General features: G+C 48.6%; 1 protein-coding gene across 1 annotated transcript in view; it reads left to right on the top strand.

Annotated features, from left to right (window-relative positions):
- The window catches only part of LOC8024653, a gene marked incomplete in the record, with an annotated part of 216,512 nt that overhangs the window by 183,727 nt on the left and 9,965 nt on the right, over positions 1–22,820 (top strand). The window contains 1 exon segment of the mRNA XM_042286345.1: positions 22,120–22,510. Within this exon segment, the coding sequence (XP_042142279.1) occupies positions 22,211–22,510 (300 nt within the window).

The following is a 22,820-nucleotide window of genomic DNA, read 5'->3' as shown; positions in this document are numbered from 1 at the left end:
GTTTGTCTAAGTGAAGTAAAACGTTCTTTTTTTTTTTTTTTTTTTTTTTTTTTTTTTTTTTTTTTTGTGCTGGCAGTTTTTTTTTTTTTTTTTTTCATTAGTTGAATATATATTTGCTAGTAACATTCAGTGCGCTATCACAGTATTGATACCGTGATTTATATATTCCAACATTGGTTTGGCTTTTATTTTTTAAAGAAATTTTCGAAATAAAAATTTTGATCTGTTATGTTGAGTATCGAGTCCCAGAAAGTCTGGAACCACCCCCCATTACGAAAATTAAAAAAGCGCAAAAGACAAGGACAAGAGGGAGACAACACAGGACAAGCGCTTACTCGCAACTGACGTTTTAATTCGGAAGATGAGGAAGATGAAGAACCCTAACGTTAAATGTTAGAAATATTTATGAGAAAGGAGTGAAAGGATCTAAAAAGACTGAGAATTGAAAAAGGAAAAAGAAAATTAGTAAAAACAATAGGAAATGTTGGGCATGATTAAAGTAACCGTGAAAGAAATGACGGTGAATATATTAAGAAAAAGAAAGAGGAAGGTAAAACAAATTAAGAATATCTAAGGAAAATATTTCATGTACTCTAATTCTTTTGATGACAAAGTCACCGAAGGAGCACTGATGCAGGCATCTCCTTTGGTCGCAATCACTTCAGCCTCAAGGATTTCTTGAGTTCGCTTTTCTGGACACCTCTTCAGGATCCTTGTGCTGGACAGTAACGGGGCGCATCTACAGTCCCTTACATGTAGAGCGAGATGTCCCGACGGAGAGGATTTAAAGATAGCGTTCACCTGTGGGAAGGTATATGTGGGACAGTCGGGAAGATGCATCAACGTAAGGCTCAGAGAACATGCGCTATCTTTAAAATCCTCTTCGTCGGGACATCTCGCTCTACATGTAAGGGACTGTAGATGCGCCCCGCTACTGTCCAGCACAAGGATCCTGAAGAGGTGTCCAGAAAAGCGAACTCGAGAAATCCTTGAGGCTGAAGTGATTGCGACCAAAGGAGATGCCTGCATCAGTGCTCCTTCGGTGACTTTGTCATCAAAAGAATTAGAGTACATGAAATATTTTCCTTACATATTGTTAATTTGTTTTACCTTCCTCTTTCTTTTTCTTAATATATTCACCGTCATTTCTTTCACGGTTACTTTAATCATGCCCACCATTTCCTATTGTTTTTACTAATTTTCTTTTTTCTTTTTCAATTCTCAGTCTTTTTAGATCCTTTCACTCCTTTCTCATAAATATTTCTAACATTTAACGTTAGGGTTCTTCATCTTCCTCATCTTCCGAATTAAAACGTCAGTTGCGAGTAAGCGCTTGTCCTGTGTTGTCTCCCTCTTGTCCTTGTCTTTTGCGCTTTTTTTAATTTTCGTAATGTTTAACCAACTAGGCCAACAAATCATTTTACCACCCCCCATGCATCTCTGTCTCCGCATCTCCAGAAAAACAAATTTGTGTACCGTATTTTCCGGTCGTCCGCCTACTATCCATGTTTGCAAGTTGAACGTTTAGGCTGTGCGAACTCTCTACTCGTGCGGGCTATACAGGAATTTTGTTTATCAAGGTTGTTCATGACGACACGGATTTTGTGAATGAAAGAGTATATTAATGATGATTTATGTATAATACAAGCTTCTTTGTGAGCAGCCAAGAAAGCAGACATTTTTCAAGGTGTGCCGTGTATGAGGAAATTTTCGTGGCGACCAAGTGGGGACTATGCACGGCGCGCGGACTGTGCACCGGGTGCACGGTCCGCCAGCCGTGCACATCTAAACAAACTTTTGTTTTTTTACCACAAATTTGCCTCTGCGAACTATTGGGCAGGAGATCGAACTATAGGGGGCGCTTTATCGAGCTTGTTGTCCACACAGCGCGGTGTTTACTAACACAGCAAAACAAAGGAATTGAACTTCGCCTAGCACGGTCTGGGCACGAGCGCTTCGCTTTGACCAGTGCTTTGGACGCACGAGGAGCGGCCATTCGAATCGTCATCTTCGATTTCTCTGATCAACAACTAACAATAAAATTAGGTTTGTTGTCCACACAGCTGCAGCATGCCGCTAGTGGCGTGACTGTTCGATCTCCTCCCCAATACACCGGGTGCCCGGAAAATACGGCAAATACAAAAAAACAAAAAAACAAAAAAAACCTTGTGTCTGCCTTTTGCCTCCAAGACCCCTAGAGATTCGAGACCCCCCCCCCCCCCCCCCCCCCTCAATTTTAATTCCTGGGGGAACCTTTCCCTGGATAGCTCAATGGGCAAAGTATGTGGCTCATAATGTCGAGGTGGTAAGTTCGAACCCCGCCGGCTGACTGAAGCCTTTTATATGGATCCCTATGGGCGTCACGCCCGTGTCGGTTTTTCGTTATTCTTAATCCTGCCGCTATAACATTTGGCTGTTTCAACAAATGTTATGGAAATCAGCTGTTCAATAACCAACCGGGTTTAACGTATACACCATTTCACTGTTCATCGCTTCACTCTAAAAAATGCCTGCGCGTCAACTTACCCGCAAAACATTCAAAGAGCCAATCTCTGCGATCTACGAAATCAGCTCAGCGAATGATGAGGCGGAGCATCTGTATAGACCTGAAAAGTAAATCTGGGCTGTGGTATTTCATAATGCAAGCATGACGCTTTGCATTGCGTAATACCACAGCGCAGACTTCACTTTAAGGTCAAAACGGATGTTCCGCCTCGTCATCCGCTGAGCTGATATCGTAGATCGCAGAGAGTGACCCTTTGAGTGTTTTGCGGCTAAGTAGACGCGCAGGCATTTCTTAAGAGTGTTGGGTGAGATCTACATTCGTCACTGGATGTGGGCTGCGTTCGCCATTTCGAAGAAGTGGCGAACGCAGCGTGTTCAGATCACACTCCACAGCTCAGCATGCAAAGGTGGCTGCACTTACGACGCGATTACTGTGATAGTCCTTACAATTAAACAAAGTGAGGTGGCAACGTTGGGCAATAGAGTTGACGTAAACGCACATCCCAGATGATAACGATGCAAAAAAGGCAGCTGCTAAAAAAAACCTAAAAAAAAAACCTTCTTATTGAACATTTGCTTGCGCGACATTAGCCGCTACTGATTGTGCACGTTCCGGGTGCAAACGATATCAGTCTAAATGGGATCAAGTGTCAGGCGTCCCAGCAACTGCTGATTGACGTCAGGGGGCCGAGATAACTGGCCTCCGCTCGGTGTTTGACTGACAAGACCTGTCCGAAAATAAAAGTACGAAAAAGAAAAGAAAAAAGGGGACGCTGGCTAATCGGTGCGTTCATACATGGCCTCTTCACGCGAGATTAGATTTGGCGCCGCCGCGTCAGCCACGTTCTTCCGATCGGAGGACCTCAATCGGGAATGTGCACCTTCAAATTTGACGATCGATGTAAACAGGTTTATAAAAAAAAGAGTCTCCTGGCCGGTTTCGTTTTCAGTGTTCGCGCGTATGGAGCTTGATTTGCTCGCTTTCCGTAGCGACGAACATGAGCGTGCTGCGCTGAGGAGACTGCACGGTGGGCTGCGAGGATTGAAATGGTGTATATTCCGTTCGGCCCTTAGGCCGAGACTGCAACCAATGACAGTGGTACGAGAGAGCTCGAGGTTTCTTCTTTGAAATGTTCTTCCGCAGAACGAGCACTCGCGCTAGAAGTGCACGTCTCAAGTCTAGGAGCGCGGGCTATAATAGCTCGCGCTTCTAGCTTTGGCTGCAGTGAGCACGCGCGCGCGCCGCGCAGTCAAAGCACGGCGAATGGAATGGCTTGTGATGGAGGCCGGGCGCTCAAAAGACACGCCTTGCCGTTCTCCCTCTGCCAGGGACTAGAATGTTTTATGGCGAAAATCACTAACCGCTTTAATAGTGAAAAAAAAACCCATAAAAAACCAGAGATGATTGTAGCTGGCATTCACCGAACGATTATGTGGCCTGAAGCTTTAACGATATTTGTGTCGCCTTAAAATAGTTTCTTTTTTTTTAAATTTTAGATTAGTTTGTTCTGGAAACAAAAGCTTTGGCTAGATGGCGCAAGCCGTAGCCCGATTGAAAGGGTTCAATTCTATTCATCCATTCATTTCTTACCGCCCCAAAAGTGTAAATGCGTGGCGGGAGACGGTACTGTCATGCGAAGAGTGGCGACACCACCTGTTTAATGCTGGACGCCATACCTGTTCCACTTTAAACTTGTACTTGAGTCCTGCTGGCTCATCCTCTCTTTTTCATCTTTTTTTTTTTTATTGTGTGGACTGACATTGTTCCGCCGTCCCGACCATACTGAGCTCTTTGCCTGACTTCTGCTCTTAGCCATACCTCAAGTCGCCAGTCAAAGTTATTCTGAACCGGGGCAAATAGTCGAATGAACCTTCGAGCACGGTGGAAGTACCGCAAGTCTTTCATCAAAAATGAAACCTGTTGGTTTTCTTTAGCGTATTTTGTGTGTGTGTGTGTGTGTGTGCGTGTGTGCGCGCGCGCGCGAAGAAATCGTGCTATTATTGCCACCAACGTAACTCACTTTTCTTTTTTCCAATCCGCGCAAAAAACCCACGAAAAAGTAAAATTTATTTTCGCGTCGACCAGCGGAATGAGATGTAACCGCTGTAAACATATATGTCTGTGTTTTGTTGTTGGTGTTGTTTGTTTGTTTCTTTCTTTATGTAAAAACTCCCCAAAACACCGCGTTCGCTTTTCTTTTTTCATAAAAAAAAAAAATGAAGGAAACAGACGAGCCTCGTGCACGCCAAACCGACCTCAGGCTGAACCTTCCGCCCCTTCATTTCATCTCGCAGATGCGCTGTTGCTATTAACTTTAAAACAAAACACACACACAAAACATAAATGTATTTATCTGTTTGAGAAAAGCTGGTCTTCATTTCCACGCTCCAGAAGTCACGCCGGCGCAGAAATGCGCCGGGCGATGTTCTTCGACGTTATGCCACGCCACTCCTCCTAAACACACACACACAAAAAAAAAAGCCTTAGATGAAACGAGGAATACTTTCGAAGCATTAAATTTAATAATATACGAACGGATCGTGGTAGGAACAGCCAAACAACAACAAGCAACGTACCATGCAGGTAGATAGCGAAGATATTGCGTGTTTCTGAGAAATGAACTTGTAGAGAGGGAAAGAGAGTTCTTTAAACAAACAGAGCTGCATTCCGTTTCATCTTACCTTGAACCGTGGTGGACGCGACTAGCCAACCTAAACCAATCCAATGCGGCCTGCGTGTCACGCGCCCTTCGGGAGGTGGGCGCAGCGGCTCACGAGGCGCGAAGTCACGTGGTCCGTATCGCAGCGCTGGATTGACTGGGATGGCTCGTAGCGCCGCCTGCGGTCCATCGGATGAAACGTAGCGTTGGAAGTCGAGCGCGTGGCGGCGGCGGCGGCACGGGAGGCCATTTGCGATTATCGTCCGACGCCTACGGAATGGCCGCTGGCTTCTTTGATTACGCCGCGGAGTTTGGGAGAGGCATGGTACGTCCGATGGACGCATCACGACTGCGTGCCGCCGGTCTCGTGTAGCCTCGTGCGTTGCTCCTTCTGCTTCTGGGGACTCGCGCGTTTGATGCCGCTGTTTCGTAAGCAGAGCGGGAAGAAGAAAAAAAAAAAAAACATATTCTTATGCTCACGTACGCGCGGGCTGCAGCCACCGGAGGATGACCCTTTGCGGTGAAGGCGAATGGTTTTTTGAGAGACGAACGAAGGATGCAAAGGAAGATGTAAGGAAAAGAGTCTAGAGTTGAGGGGCCGTGGGCGAACGAATAAAGAAAACCATGCGAGGGAAAAGGGGGAGATTTTGGATATTCTTATGCGCTATCTCGCGATTTTTTTTATTAATATTGAATGGCAAACTGTTCTGCGAATGTAAAATTATAATAAATAAAATTTTTTTTTTTTCTTAGAGTGTGTGCAGCGGAAACGCGCGTTCCCCGCTTTCTAGCATCCTTTTGTTATTTAGTTATCTATGGCTAATTTTCGGTAGTACGAGATATAACATTAACGGGAATTTTGAACCCGTATTTTCTTCGTGTTTCTTTGTGATGCGAAAGTCCTGTTGTCCGCGCAAACACTTGTATGGTGTACCTTTGTTCGCAACTTCAATTGGCGCAATTATTCTCAGTCTTACTGCTTCACGATCTGGCCACTAGGCCGCGCTTGTTTTCGCTGCAAGTTTCTGTGGATAGGCTCAAGCTTCCAGTGCCTCACCTTCGTGTCTTTACCACTGGGTGACGTCGCCTTTCTTTGAGTCGGAAATAAACGACCATACACGCTCCAGCAGGTGCTTCCTTTACGTGAGCGTCTGTGCAGTCGAGGGATACCCAAAAAGCAACTCGCTCAAGCAAAACGCTCTGCCGCGGGGCATGTTTAAGTAAGTGAGACTGAGTATAGGTGGTTCCCAAGTGTGGCAGAGTATTTTTATTTTACTTTTTTCTACGTTTTGATTTCCGTCGTTTTTTTTCTGATTTTGTTTTAACCAACCAGTTGTTTCAGCCCGCTCCTGGGGTTAACGAACTAGGCAGACTTGGGATGCTCGCTTACTCTTCTGCTGCTCCGCCAACCGTGCGAGAAGCTTAACGAGCGTGGCTTCACCCTGACGATTACTTCTCGTACTTTATATACATTATATTTGAAATGCTCGGAGACCTTGATGATAACCGTCCGCTTCATCCATTCCTTTAGAATGTTATATCTGTTTCAGGTTGTACACCGATCGTTTGTCGCACTGCGACCGCTAGCCGGAGGTTCTTTTCGAACCGAGTGTCGCCGGCATGTACGGAAATACACATTGTTGCGGAGAAGACGACGAAGCGGATGAAAAAAGGGCCGAGCAGCGCACGCTTTCAGCTGGTGAATTGCAGAGGTCACGTCGCTCGAACAGTTCGCCTGATTTCTCACTAAATCACCCTTTTTAACATCCTCCCTAATCACTTAAATGAATGTTGGGTTGCACAATGGTATCGGATCTCTGAACAAGATTACTCGCTCGCAAGCTCATCGATGCACCAGTGAAGTTGGCTCACGACGAGGCAGTGAAAAAGCCTCGAACAACCAGGCCACGATAGTCATCACCGGAATGCCCCACTTCACGCCTCTCGTCAAGCTGGGGCGGTATACGAGCAGTTGAACCAACTCTACCACGCCGCGGAAGCGAGAAGAAAAAGCGGACGGTGAACGACCGGCGACGGCGCTGCAAGGCAGAGGTATCACGCGACTCACGAAGAAGCCTCTATGATGACCATCCCGAGCTATACATGAACAACTCCTCACATGGGAAGACCTCCGGCCATCACAAGCAGCGAGCCGCTATATGGCACTCAAGAAAGGGGGCTCCCACCCAATTGGTTCGCATGGTCAAAGCACACACTAAGATTGTGGATTGCTTGGGAACAAAGCAAGACCGTGGTAGCTGCTTGCCCGGACACTGCATCGCTCCAAGGCCCCGTCAACCTCAAGTCGGCTGCCGCAGTATTCCCCGAACTCCGACTCGAGGCGATCGAAGCATTATAACCCTAACGGCATCGACTAAGGAAGGGAAACTGGAAGCCACCCGCCTCGCATTCGGAGACGGTCGTCACTCAAGCCATTGACCTGCCCGATAACCTTCGGATCTTCACACGTTCTCAGGAAGCGGTGAAAAAGTGCTGAACCAAGAATAGTCCGAGCATACGAGTACGCAAGATCAAGAAACTCGCCGCGACACTTTCGACGAGAGTAGCCATTGTCAGAATCGAGTGGAATTCCCGGTCATGCAGGGATTACCGGCAACGAAGAAGCTCATTGCCTGGACCACGACGCCCTTATTTCCCCTTCCTTCCGCAGGCCCGAAGACGAGACGCTTCCACTCTAAGGTCACCAGTACGACGTGACCGCTCGCGGTCGAGCACTCCCCGTCGACTGGATATCCCAAGAATATGATGCGGCGGAAGAGAGGACCGCAATCAAATATGACTACCAAGCCGAAATCGTAGAGCTCCTAACCGAGCCTCAACACCCCCTCTTCCCTTCACGGGGTCTTTGGACGACGAGGGTATACCTACTACTCACCCGAGTGCAAACAGGAACTACCCTTTCACCGGAAAGACTCGCATCATGGAGCAAAGACAAAGGATCCAGCATTTTCCCCCTGTGCGACATGGACGCCAAGGCGGGGACGCATATCACCAAGTGTGGACGTGCCCCGAGTTAAAGCAGCAAGGACCAAGTTCCGACCCGGAGACTCTCTGAAGGGCTCGACCCATCCACCCGAGAATTAAAAACAGCAGGGGAAGATCCTGCGAAACCTCTCGGACCTCCTCCATGAGGCCCAGCAGAAAGTATTTCGCATCCAGACCTCGAAATATAGCCACCGATGCACTCCCCCCCCCCCCCCCCCCCCCTCTCCACCGTCGGTGGCATCAGTAGACGCATCCTGAACCTGAACCACTGAACTGAGCTACCAAAGCAATCGAGACAATGATCTTTGTTTTAACATTCGCCTTGTATAGTGAGAAACGCTTTTCGCTTTGTGATTGGTTCTACGGCGCTCTTATCGGTTGATGCTGCAATCCGCACCGAACTCGCCACGACCTGTCAGTGACTATAATACTTCTTACCAAGACGCCCGCCATCTTAAAAAGAAAAAAAAAAATTCTTGTGTAAGGTGCGGTCGACTCTTGCAGCACGATTTCCATCGTTACAACCGGCACTGATATGCTCGCTGCGGGGACAAGATAACAGGTTCTTTTTTTCGAAGCTGCAGCGGTGTTTCACGCGCGTTATTCATGATTGCAGTAAGGTCGGCACATTGACGCATTCCTAGAATATGCCTCCACTCTCTGATCACGTTTCGGTCATTTGACAGAAATGCGTGTGAGCCATGACCGGCCGTAATGGATGTTCCACTTTCAGACCTATCTCTGCGTGTATTGCCCCTGGACTCGGGAAAATATCAGTCGACAGAATTCGTTGAAACTCCCGCCGCGAGCCCTTCATATTGGTTCGTCCGATACACACCAGGGGGAGACCTCGTCGCTGGAAGGTGCGAATAAATTTCCCATTTGTCGTTCGAAGTTACTACAAGTCGCCGTCGGTTTGTTGTCGACGCCAATAGTAAAAATCCAAAACGTGCGTTAGCAACTCCGGCAAGAGATCGAAATTCAGAACCTCTCCCGCGTATTAGATTGCCTCTCTTCGGGTTCCGAAATAGACGCGGTTAAAGTGATTTATGTCTGTGGCGTCGGGTTGCCAACTTAAACGGACGAAACGAGAAACAGGCTCCGCGCTCGAAAATTTCGGAGTCGCAGGTTGCTCCGGCCGTCCGTTTCGGTTCCATCGCTTCCAATCCGATTCGAGTTTGAGGTCACGCGAGTTCACCGCGCCCTTGATGGGATGGCGACGCGCTTCGTAAACGACTCGGAATAATTCGCGTCGAGAATTTTCCATTCAGTGCAGAGGTCCTTCTCTTCCCCCCCCCCCCCCCCCCCTCCCCTTTTTTCTGCCTTTCGTATTTCTGTCCGCTGATCGCGGGCGCCTGTTGTTGCTCGAGCGTGCAAGCGAATATCGATTTTCCGGGCGTCTCTCAACAAGGTATCGTGAGTTGCGTGCCTAACGTCGGATCGGGGTCGACTGGAGTATGAAGTGCGGGCAAGCCCGCTCGCTGCGCGCGGAATGGGGAAAGGAGGAATCAAAGGTAAGCGACTCTGTCTTTTAAAGTCTGATCTATAGGCTATATCTGGGTATACGATCGAGTCGGCATGTCGGTGGTGTTGATAGCCCGTATTGTCTCGAAGATAACTGTACCATTCAATTTCGCTATGCTGACAGTTTAGAGGCGGGGACAGGCTAAGAACGCAGTAAAAGCTCCACCTCCAGCAGGCGCGCGGGCTTTATCGAATATCTTATCAAAGAAATGCGAGGACCGGAAGTACGCACGCGGGATGGTTAGGAAACATCATAGTCTAAAGCCTGAGTCAAGGAGAAATAGCCTTTCCCGCTATTTTATTTCCCTTTATCTCGGGGTTTATCTTATCAAAGCCATAAAGCTCGAGCTGAACTTGGAGCGCCTACTGGGTGCTTAACCTGTCAGCGACCGTATAATAGTTACCTTCCATCTGTATGACTGAAAATCTTGTTTTCAAAGTTTGTACGGGAAAGGTACCACTTTTTGAATCCAAACACTCCGTTAATAAACTTTCCCCTGTCTTTTCCGCGTCCTGTTGAGTGCGCAGACTTCATTGTATCGTAATATTCTTACTTTTTTTTTTTTTTCGAGCGTGTGATGTGTGTATTTGCTGATTTTTGTGCCTCTGAAAATCTCTGACCGCTGCTTCTGTGCACGGTCTGCTTTTAACGCTTCGCATCGCTGTCGAATCACTCATCCACCATCTCTCGTCGATGTGTGAACATTCAAGGCGGAAAAAGAGCGCGCTTATTTATTTTATTATTCGTTCGAAAAAAGAAGGCTCGCGTAAGACCCAAACTAAGAATACCCTCTTGGCGTTTCAAAATGGTCGCCGGAGCGACACCTCGAACGAGTAAGCAAAACCAAGGGGAAAACGGAGGGACATTCCTCGCCTCTTTTAACGCGGATACATCCCTGAACGGAAGCGCAGCGCAGGCTGATAAATATTCGAGTGCTCGCGCCGCGGGCAAAAGTGCACACCGTAGAACGGCAATGGCCAATGGACAGCCTCCTCAATAACACCGCAGCATGCAGGCGGTTTCCGATCTGTTAACGTGTGAGCCGATTGTCTTCCGATCATGTGAAACAACATGGCGACGACGATTTTCATCTCTTCGCTTCGCATGTCCGCCGATTTTATCGCAGCGGGGCCTTGGTATGGCGAGCACTGACTGGCGGTCATAGCCGAGTGCGTCGCTGCGCAGTGCGTGCAGGCGACGAGCTTTCACGATGCCTTGCAACGCGCATTCCACGTCATCAAAATCGACGGTCTTGGGGAACCTATAAGCGCGAGCTCGAGCATGCCTAGTGAACACAGTGGGCTCAAATACGGCGCCCAGTGAGTACTCCCGGTGTGATTTACGTCTTGCAGTTTACAGTGTCAATAAACTTTTCTTTAAACTCCCGATAGAAACGGTCCCGCTGCTTTTCGGAGACGGAGCGACTCAAATGCTGTGTCGTCGCGCTGTGATGCTCCGATCGCCGAAGTGGTATGTTGAGTTCGAAGTAATTACAGCGCCAATCCTTTAAAAACTATTATAGTCGGTGCCAGTTTAAGAAACGTTGGGGGTGGTGAGTCCTCAGCATGTTATTACGGCCTTGCAAGCAACGGGATTAAGCGATTAGCCGATAAGAAAGCCGCAGAACCAATCACAAAGCAAGAGGTTCTTAGCACAGTATGTCACACCCTGCGATTCTGAAGGTGTCGGGGACCTTTGATGACGCGCGCAACCAAAAAGCGTCGCTGTGGTCGGCATTCGCAATTGGCCAAACCGTAGATTCCTCTATACTATACTGACATAACGCCTGCCGGGTCGCCGGTTCACGACGAGGCGAATTCTGCCAATCACAGCGGGGCAAATCCTCGTCGCGACGTCACGAACGGAACCCATAAGAGGGCGCCACCGAATTACCTTGGCTCTAATCTATAGGGTGATGCAGTTTCAAAGTGGGCTCGATTAACACAGCTTAGAACGAGGGCCCGTGGCTTCGGGTTTACCGAAGCCACGGTCCCTCAGCTAGCGTGGCCTCGCTTAACGCAAATGACAAATTTGCTTATCTACACCTGGTGGAACATGCACAGATCTCAGACGACCACAGTCATCGGAGAGGTTTAGTAGATTGTTTCGATCACTCCGAAAACGATACCCGATCCTCCGCTGCTGCCTTTGCGCATGCATGGTATCGTAATCGAGATCGTTATCGGGGATATCGGAGGTATCGGAGCCATCTACAAAAACTCTCTATTGACCGGATAAGAACGGCAGGGATACCTTTGAGCGGTACAGCCCCCCAACGCGAGCATCCCCACCTCCGATGACGCTTAGACGTCAGTTGTGCGGGCTTCGAGGGTGTACGCGAAGCCAAAGCACGACCGAAGACGACGCGCGCGCGCTGCAGAGCTCGGGTGTACCCGTAAGAGACGCGCCCTGCGCGTTTGTCCCGTCAGTGACTGCACGTGGCTCGAACGTGACGTCGTCGCATTACGCTCGTAGTAGTTTCTACTCGTTTTCACCGTGAGAAACGAAAACAAATTCGATGGTGCGAACGAAATGTATGCCGCATAAGGAGACCGCTAAGAGGACACCGCAACGGCTTCTGATCTGACCCTCGGCTCATGAATACACGCTCGTCCTTACTGTGTGTATACGAGCGGAATGCGCCGTTGCCGCGTTCGCGTTATTTGCGCCGTGCAATGCATACCTAGCTCTTCGAGCACCAACGTGAACCCGCGTTCAGGAAGCGTTCAAGTCGGTGCGTATTATTACAAGTGTACCAGAACTTGCGCGTGTTTGTCAACGTGGCATACCTTTCTGGGGAATCGTAGCGTCTCAGGCCGAAGCCTATACGCGGACAGCAAGTTTGTCTGCTTCCTTTGCAGGGGTTGTGGTGACGTCAGAAAAACGCCGAGCTCTGATTGGCTCTAATTGAAGGATAGTGGGTAGACCTCGAAGCAAGCTGTCTTGAGGTGTACCCACTATATCCTTCATTCAGAACCAATCACAGCTTGGCGTTCTGACGTCACCACAACCCCTGCAAAGGAAGCAGACAAACTTGCTGTCCGCATAGTCGTGGTCCCTACTGCTAATAAATTGTACAAAAAATACACTTGCAGACACTGTATGAGGCGTTTTTCATGCTTGTGTGGCGGGTTTGTGGCATTGATCCCTTAAAAACTGTTTTCAGGTACGTTCGAAGTATCTATATATAAAAAAAGCAAACATGTTACAGACGCATGCTTGGGTGCGTGTCCACAAGTAATCCTGTCATCGTATCTACACGGAACACCACGTCATTTCTGCGATCTACGAACGGAATGATCTGAGGCTTTATGGACACGGTTCAGTGATGTAGAAAAAGTGAGAGAGTTTGGAAGACAGCGTTGCTGAAAACTTCCCAAAGTTTCTTTTTGGCGGAGGTTAGATAAATGACGTAATAAAAAAAGAAAAAAAAAAAAGAAACGCCAATGCGGTAGCCGACCTGGATTTCGGGAAATCCTCGTTTCGAAGGCAGCAGCTCGTTACGGCTTTCCCACGGCAAAAACTGCAGCGGTGGCACTACGTTGTGTCTCACTCACGCGAACAGTTGGGAAACTGTCACGCTCTCGGTGCGCGCACAGTCATATGCGCTGCACGTTTTTTTGGAGTCGACTCGACAGTCGGAGGCCCGTTCACCCGCGACGGCGCGCACACTCCCACTCGCCGCCGGTTAGACGCGCGGTCTGGGCACCTGCCTCTCACGACGAGCCTCGACTCCGCGGTCGAAATAGCAGGTGGGTATACAGGGTCGGCCATATCTAGTGGACTCTTAAAACTGCAGACGCACGCACTGCTATACACACTGTCTACAGACACCGAGTTGTTTGGCAGGCTTGCGCCGAGTTGGCTGCAACTCTGCACGTGTTTGAGACTTGTGCGTGTCGGTTGTTTCTGTTTGTCGCTCTGGTGGGAATCGGAGGGTGCGTTTACGCTCGCGAATTCGCCGGCGGATCCGCGCCGGCGGTGAGCAGATTTTGAAGCCGGCGGGTGGCGATATGAACTCGTCGCTGGCAGAAAACCTTGATGTGGGTCCCGGACCGATTCAGATTTTTGCGCCAGCGGCGAGCAACTGATGCCGCGCGGCTCCGAAATCCGCTCGCCGTCAGCGCGGATCCGCACGCGAATTCGCAAGTGTCAACGCGCAATTAGTGTTTCGGCGGTTTCCACCCTAGTTAATGTTGTCACCGGAAACAGCGCTGATCTATATAATAAAATAATAAAACAAAAGTAAAAAAGAAATTAAATTTTGTTTTATAATGTATTTGAATCAGATGTAGCATACTTCGCCTGCTTCAATTATTAAGAAATAATATGACTCTTGTGTCTTAAGTTGAGATGGCGTTTCCAACCGCTCAGCTTTTCGACCTGTCCGTCAGGTTTGTATACGAAAGTGTATAGACGGATCCAACAACATTGTCCATGGTGACTTCTCCGTGCCGACGCCCATCCATTTGGACGATCTGATTGGACGACTCCTAACGTCGGCAGTGCGCCTCTGGTGCCTCAATTTGTTTCTATAGCGAAAACTTTCCCATAGCGTGACGAAAAGATTCCAGACTAGGTAACCCAAGACCGTGGTCAAGATGTTCGAATAGCCGTTCGAATTGAATAGTACTGCGTCATCATCATGGTGGTAAGGAAACCCGCGACGTGCCGCTTTTTTTTATTTTTTTATGGTACAGTCATAGGAATGGCGACACGCGATTCGATTGAAAGCAGCTTATATTCCCACATCTCTAACACTTAGGGGTGTGCGAACACCGGTTCGAATCCAATACCACTGATCAATTCGTAACACTCGAAGTGGAAGGAAAAGCCAGGACAACGTATAGGGACAACCGTTCAACGCTAGGGATAATCATTCCTAGCGTTAAAGCTAGGGACGACACAGCGCCATTCGGTTCGAACTGACAGTCGCGTTGAGGTGACAGTCGTCTTCTGATGCTTCGATGGATTACTTCGAATGTAAATATGGTGTTGCACTGTTGTTGGCTTGAATCGGTATACCAACATGAGGCCGTGAAATCGATCAGACTTATCTACCGGTAATCGACTGGCACATTATGATCGGTGGGTGGCCTGCCATGCAGTATACCCTCGGGAACTTTTTAGTATGTGTCATGGCCTATCTGCATTCAGTTGTCCGCCGCTTGTATGGCACAGTGCCACGTTCAAGATGTCACGCAAGGCTTCGTTTACGGAACTTTCTGGAGGTCCTTTACGCTCCTGTAACTCTACACTCCCCTGCCAGTCAATTTATTGGTCACTGGATTAAATATTCGATCGCATTAATCAAACGTCAACCCATCGATCGAACGAGCACGACATGGTATCCCGGGAACGGGTAAAAACCGGGACGGACAACACGAAGCTCCGAACGCAGCTCGCTCGCACTCTTGTTTTAGTTTTAACAATCGCCTTTTATTTCCTGTTTTAGGGACACCGCGGTCTTGCATCACAAAAGCGAAATCCAGGGTAGCTACTCACTAACCACTTACATTCTGTCCTCTTTTCTTGCTTCTTTTTTATTTAAGAACATTCCGTAAAATCTTGTTCAATAACAGGAGTTCCTTTTACATTATCCGGTAAGTCGAATCACGTGTTGCCCCGAATCCTGGCCGTTGCATTTATACCATTGTAGCTGTACATCTCGTCTCGATTTCTGCGTGGCTTCACGCCAAAAGCACAAACAAAAATAGCAAAAAGAAACTGCTTATAGAATTGAATTGATCCGCGAGATATCGGTCGACTCTTTATTTGCATGTGGAACCGAACTCTGGCTCTCATTTTCTATAAAATATTTTGGACGCGTGCGCTATCGGGGCATCGTCTCCAAAAGACCGTTTTGGCTGCTCGCCCCCAAACCAAATAAACCGCCGAACCGAGAAAACGCATTTTTGTTGGCAACTCGATGCCGCGACGCAGTGAGACACCTGAAACTCGGGGTTTTTGTTGGTTTCGATTCTTGACCTCCGATACACGTATTTATTTATTTCTTACCGGAATTGAAAAGACGGGAAAGGGGAGGGCATCAGCCGCGGCTGTCGAGATAAGACCCGCGCTCTTTCGACGGTCCACGATTGATTGGCGAAGGGGCGCGCGTGGTCGGTGGCGAAATCGATGAACGAGCACACCGCGTCGCTGGCTGCGTGTCTCTTCTTCTTTTCCTGCCACTGTAAGCAACAAAAAAGAGAGAGAGAAAAAAAGTGGGACCCTATCTCTTCTCTTGGGGACCGCCCCACTCGCTTCCTCGGGGTGCTGCTGGCTATTTGATGTGTCCAGTATAGAGGGATGTGTCCGACCGGGGCAGATGGTTGACAAGCGTGCTCGCAAAAGTCTCGTTCTTTCGCGAGACGACGTAAATCTTCGTCGCGTGCGCTTGGATATGCACGATGACGGAGGAGGCGCATTGGTAGATCACTGACAAGACGGCCGGAAGACGGGAGATTTTTTTAGTTAAACGTGACAACGTCATACTCGTAGATAATTCTGGAGGGCGGACAGACGTAAACGGAGTACGCAGTGAGTGCGCTTTTGACGTCTGCATCACACTTTGGGATACTGAATTTAAGACTGGGAGAAAGGAAACAAAAAGTAGAAGGGCAGGTTCAAGTACATAACTTATGTTCTATCTCTCTCTCTCGCCCTTTCACACACAAACAAACACAAGAGGGGTTCACAGGGTGCGATGTTGCTGTTGCATCGTCCGCCCGCTGCGCCTATCGGTAGATGGCGCCACAAGTAAATATTGCGTCGCAAACTCGGCCGTCCGCGAACGCGCCCGACCTTTGCCCTTCGGGCAAGATTTTTTGCTGTCATGTTTTACATGACGAGGAGTACGCCTTGAAATTTCATACGCTAAAATTGACCTACTGAGCGCATATTCTGTGAAAGTTTGAGCTTTCTGTGTTCAGGCGCCGATTTTTCCGGCTCGTTGTACTGCGGAAGGTCCATCCGTATGGTAGCGTCGCGTTACATGGGGGAGAGGAGGAAGGAATTTTCTCAGACGGAGCAAGTTAGTGACGAGAAAAATGTCCCACTCAATGCGTCTTCTGTGTGATCACAAAAAGCATTTCCCCAGGGCCGTTAGGAAAGGGCGGTTAATCCAGAACACGGGTCAACGCTATACACACCTTTTCATATCTGTAGTTACCTCACCGGCGATCAGAGGGCACTGGCACACCCGGCGCCATAAGGGGGCTTCAATATGGTTGATATCGGTTTCTGCGGGCTCGCAGTTGTGATGGTGTGTTATGTCGTTTAGTGTTGTGATATAAATGTATCCCTTGTGGTACACAAGGGATACATTTATAGTAGTAGAGTGATAATGGGGCACCTTGAGAATTACCGCGTGGTTATGAGCCTGAATTATGTACGTTTTTACGAACACCTTCATCTGATCATGTTCGTCGTTCGGCCAAGGTCGGCAGCGAAACGACTGAAATGATGGAGGAGGAAGATTATACCGATCTCTACGGCCGTAGTGGACGTACCGGCTGACACTGCAGTTTCCACAAAACTAAACTTATGAAGAGGCTGACGCATGACACGCAGTGAAGAAGTAGGTCGACAACCTGACCAACGATGCGCTGAATCGCAGTGAACAGATGAACCCGCAGGTTTAGTGCTTACTGTTTGATCTTCGAGAACACCAGCGTTTTGTGAAAATTTCTGACTGGGAAACCCCCCTGTAATGACGCATATAATGCAAAAAAGAAGCGATATGGTCTCTACCGGTTTCTTTAAAGAAATTAAGTACTCGAAATACCTTTCTGGTGATCCATCCCAGGCCGAGTAGCAAATGTTTTCAACTACCGGCCCTGCTAAAGTATTCATTGGCAGCATTTCACGATGTTGACCCTAGGAAACTATATGTTATATGGGCATTTCCTTACAACGTTTTTTTCTTTTTTTTTTAAATATGAGGTAATGGATTAACCTTTCAAGTCAAGTCTGACCTCTTTCTTCCGTGTAGTTTGCGAAATAAAATTAAATGGCGCAAGAGAATTGACCTCTAGCAAGCTTGACTAAAGGCGAATGCTAGGCACCACTTCATGGATTTGTATAGACAGATATTTATTTATTTGTTTGAGAAAATTCTGTTTTTACTTGACACGGCGTCGAGAGTAAATACGGCATCGGCAACGCTGCATTTGAGTGATTTCCATGCAGATGTCTTTTTCTTTTCGGCGTCGCATACTGCGTGCCTCAGGCGCTTTTGTTGGGCACTCATAAGATGTCTTTGAAACGGTTTTTCACCCGGGGAGCCCAACCTTTTGTGTATAAATAAATTAATTGAACTGGATATCTTAAGAAACTTTAAAGACTGCAGACCTTGGACCTAGCACAATGTATAGTTTATTTAAATTCATAAATAAACGAGTCAAGCGAATGTTTATACCGAAAAAATGATTCCCCCATATAATCGAAAGCAACGTGTTGAATTTGATATGAAGGCAGAACGCGATGCTTTCGAGAAACACACGTAGTATAGCTCCTCTCGTTGACTGTATTTGCCTTCTTCTTTAAGATCATAAATGCGTGATCATTAATATGCCTTGCACTTCTTATTGAGCCACTATCGCTTAATTTACGCTGTCATAAATAATTGGCATCACAACTCTCGTGTGTCTTAGAGTCATCTACATACTAAATGTGCGCCAGTGCTAACGCTGGTTCCTTTCCTCACACGTATCGGTTACGCCGATGGTTCAAATAGTCAAAACGCGCTGTTAAATCAAGTGGAGAAGTTGCGCACGTAGTGAAATAAGTACCAGACGACACTTCGCAAAGCGAGGCATAATATCGCGGTGAAACGCGACGAAAAACCCGAATACAACGACTTCGCCAAGGTGCGGAGGGCAGAGAGGAGCGACGAATGGAGGCTACCTTATGGCAGCCACGTCACGTGATTCCAAAATGGCAGCGCCCGTTCGACGGAGGGCGAAAAGGTCTATACACGACTGCAAGCGGGGCAACTGGCCGCCTCCATGTGTCTCTGCTCGTGCGAGCAAGCCTATGCAATTGCATGCTTGCCCAAAGCCTCCTCCATACTCACAAAGCCTGGCAGTTCGACGACAGAGCCATACAGTGCCCGGTCGCAGATTTGGAGCGCGAGGATCGGGTAGCACAGAGCGTCAAAGAGCCATTTCTCGGGGAACCTGGACGCCAGCGCCCAGCTTTTGCAGCGGCGGGGACCCGAAACACTCGTGTTCGCTCAGGAGAAGTGTGTTTCATCGTCTCGCCGCAGCGGGGCGCCAGTCACGTGACTCTCCTCTCATCCGTTGTCTTCCGCTCCTCTTTTTCCATTTCGGCGGCCGCTTCTCGTGGCGATCTGCCAGGCTTTGTTATTATATAGGAGGGTATGGCTTGCCAAAGCTACGTCCACGCTCCCGCTACACGTGCTTGCACGCATGGGTCACCAGCCGGGAGGTCATGCATGCTTGCAGTATACATGGCTGGCACATGAAGTCATCATACCACGCTGGTGGTCATTCACACTTGTTCGTGCCTATCGAAACAAATTCGATGGTGCGAAATGTAGGCTGCAGAAGGCACGTGCTCAGCCAATACCATTTAGAAGACAAGGCCTACTCATGAAGTCATTGTTGGCCACTGGGGTTGACGTTTGGGGAGAAACCACGCGCATGCCTTTTCTTCTAAGTGGTATAGGGAGTATTCACTGGCGGCCATAGCCGTGCGCGCGACTGCTGAGCGCGTCCTCATGGCGAGCTTCCACAGTTCTTTTGCAGACGTGCATTCCACACCATCAAGACTGACGGTCTTAGCAACCTAGTAATGTGAGTTCGTTCTGAGCATGCGCTCTAAACAGCACCCACAAATATGGTGTCCAGTCAATACTCCTTATACGGAGAGCAAGTCGTCTGCTTTTTGCGCAGCTGTTGCGGTGACGTCAGAACGACTCCGAGCTCTGATTGGCTCTGATTGAAGGATAGAAGGTAGACGTTAAGGCGTCTTCCCTTGAGGTCTACCTCCTGTGCTTCAATCAGAGCCAACCAGAGCTCGGCTTTGTTCTGACGTCACCACAACCCCTGGAAAAGAAGCAGACGAACTTTCGCTCCGCATTGGCTCAGCGCCGAAGCCTCCACAACATGGCCGCGGTTGTGACGTCGGTGCAAGCCGTGCATTGACCTTGGCGCTCAGGCCAATGGTCCGGTGTTGGCGCCCGATGGGGTCGTTCCCGAAGCAAATACATTCATTATGGTTTTAGATATGAGATTTCGGACTGCCTAATATTTCCACCGTGTTAGCCGTCGACGTCGGTCTCCATGCGCGGATAACCCCCCCCCTCGCGGAATTCCTGCGAACGTTCCCGGGTTCTCCGGCCTCTCGGGGATCGATACTTCCCCGCTACGGAAGCCATACATCTCTCGTACATCGCACGATGCACAACGCACACATAAAAGAGTATCCTTCTTCGGAACTCTCCACTTTCCACATATTTCTTTTTCCACGATGGCAACATTAAAGTCCAAAAAAAGAAGAGAAAGAAGCTCGCAATCGACGGAAGCCCTCTGCGTGTCGATGCTGGCGGATGAGTGCAGGTAAAAGTGAAAGGAAAAAAAAGTAGATTAAGAAGCAATAAGCTCGCACCCCCCTCATGAGTTATGTAACTCCAACGAAGAAGCGGGCACGTGTGCCGCGCACCCGTGCATTTGTATTTCCACGTCTGCTCCCTTTTACTTGCAGTTCCCGTCGGGCGTCGGTCTCAACTCGGCAGAAATTGATCTTGTGACATCGCGCAGAGTTTGCGAAAATATTTACGAAACCCAAAGTAGGAGCTTGGAGTTCACGTGCTGCTGTTATTCCAAGGATATATTGGTCGTCGAGTTTTGCGTACGCTCCACCTTGTGTTTCTTTTTTTGTTTTTTGTTGCATTTAGGAGATGCTAGAGCTTACTTGTCGGTTGCGTCAGTTGTCGACAAGTACCGTCTGAGAAAGACGGAGCACCCTTTGGCAACTCCCGTCGTCCATCGGGCGTTCCCTCGGGGGTTCGTGGCCTGTGGCTTGCACCCGAGGCCTGAGGAACCCTTGTTCCCGTTATTACCCAATTCTGAATGGTCCTCCTGGACTCAATCCCCTCGGTGAGGGAAAGGGAGAGAGGGCGGTGGGGTCGACGTGATCTGAATGTAATGAATATTTCTTATTGCCGCCGCATATTTTAAATTTCAACTGCTTTTTTTTTTGCGTTTTGAAATTTAATTTTTAGGTAGATCGTGGCCAAGGATAAAAAAAAAAAAAGAAATATCGAAATTTGAGTGTTTCATTTTAAGATTGATTGGCTCCACCAAAAACGATGTACTATTTTTGCGGTCATTCTTCAAGCATCGCTTTGAAGCCAGAAACATAAACCGCACGTACAACGTAAATTTGATCTTTATAGAGCAGACCCTCCAGCAAAGTTTATGCGCTAGATTTCTGAATTCGACAGTGTTTTAGCTTGCGCATAGTGAGTAGCTTATGGGAGCTTGATCTTGGCTTGGCAAGACTACATACTTGAGGAGCAATTTCCCCTTCCCCCCCCCCCCCCCCCCCCTCCTCCCTGCACTTTTCGTACAGTCTCAAGTTTTCAACTAAGACGCTGGTTCTAGCCAGAGCGGTATATAATTTGGCCATTCGTTGGGAAGTATAGGAGATAGATGAGGAGGCGCCATTGGCGAAAAGCGGGCTGGGCGTGTTCCAGGGCGTTGTCACAAATTCGAATGTGGCCAACCAGAAGCCGGAAATACTACCCTGGCGGTGGTCGCGAGAAACAAACTTAAGAGAGTGCGTCGGAGTAACTCTCTTTGACTGAAAATATGATGCCCGTGATGTTTCAATCACGGTCATCCAAAATCATGGTGGAAGAGTGCGACTAGCAGAACGATCGACACAATCCGTACGCCAAGCGCTGAGGGCCGGGAATCTGCCGTCCGAGCGGTCACACTCTGTCCGAGCAAAACGGAGTTGAGCGGCACATTCGTTTCTTACATCTTTCTGCATGATCATAATCGAAACATCATGTGCACCCTATTTTTAACCATAAAGGGTTACTACAGTTCACTCTTAATGCGCTTATTAAAACCATATACCAACGTATACCTATGATTAATACTGTTTCTCGCTACCACCTCTAGGGGATTGTTTTCGGCTTCTGGTTGGCCTCAAGAGCATGTCAAGCCCTCTTTCCACGTCTGGTTCACGCCCTGGCTCTGCCCGCGCATCCCATTTGACCAACCTTTTTCTATTCACGGCTCTGGTTCTAGCAAGCTGGCACTGATTTAATAATTTATTCTCACAAAGCATCTTTCATGTGTACGCGCCGTTATTATTGGCCCTTGTGTGTTCGCGTCGAGCCATGACGACGAATTCAAACCCCGTTTTTTTTTTCCGTGTGGTTCTCAGGACGGGCCCCGTGGTGGACCCGGAGGGCGGGAGCGGCGTTGCCGGCGGTGCGCTGGCGTCTCGGCCCGGAGTGGGCCTAAGATGCGCGGCCATGTCGAGCAGCATCGGCCGCTGCAACGGGGTCATGAACGGCCAGGGAGGCCTCATTCAGACGGGCCCCTTCCACGGCGGGGGGCCCCTGCAGCAGCAGCCGCAGCGGGGAGGAGGAGGAGAGCCCAACGGGCCCCTGCTGGAGACCACGACGGTCAAGAAGGGCCTCCTGTGGCAGCAGTGGGACAAGTTCTTCAGCAGGTGGAAAGAACGCTACTTCGTCCTCACCAAGGACTATTTGGCGTGCTTTAAGAAGGAGTCCAAGGTCGGAACTTCGGAGATGGGTGGATTCCTTTACAAGGTACGCTGTCCTGGACGTGTTTTATGGTAAACTAAAAGGACGCAAACGAGCTGGTGTTGGTTGAACACAATAGACTTAACCCTGAAACTACGAAGAACGAGGGAACGACACGGGACACAGTAGTCTCAAACACAGCATGCAGTGTGGCCTGTGTTCAAAATTTTTATGTTTGAGACTTCTGTGTCGTGTCGTTCCCTCGTTCTCCGTAGTCTCAGGGTCTAGTTCTTATGTGTATTATAGTCGGTATGATAGTCGGCAGGAAACTATGGGCAGTGTTTATGAGGGCCGACTGGAGCAAGAGCACCGATCT

The sequence above is a fragment of the Ixodes scapularis genome, unplaced genomic scaffold (assembly GCF_016920785.2).
Source record: "Ixodes scapularis isolate PalLabHiFi unplaced genomic scaffold, ASM1692078v2 PGA_scaffold7__128_contigs__length_106722199, whole genome shotgun sequence".
NCBI lineage: Eukaryota > Metazoa > Arthropoda > Arachnida > Ixodida > Ixodidae > Ixodes > Ixodes scapularis.
This window is presented reverse-complemented; position numbering and strand designations above follow the sequence as displayed.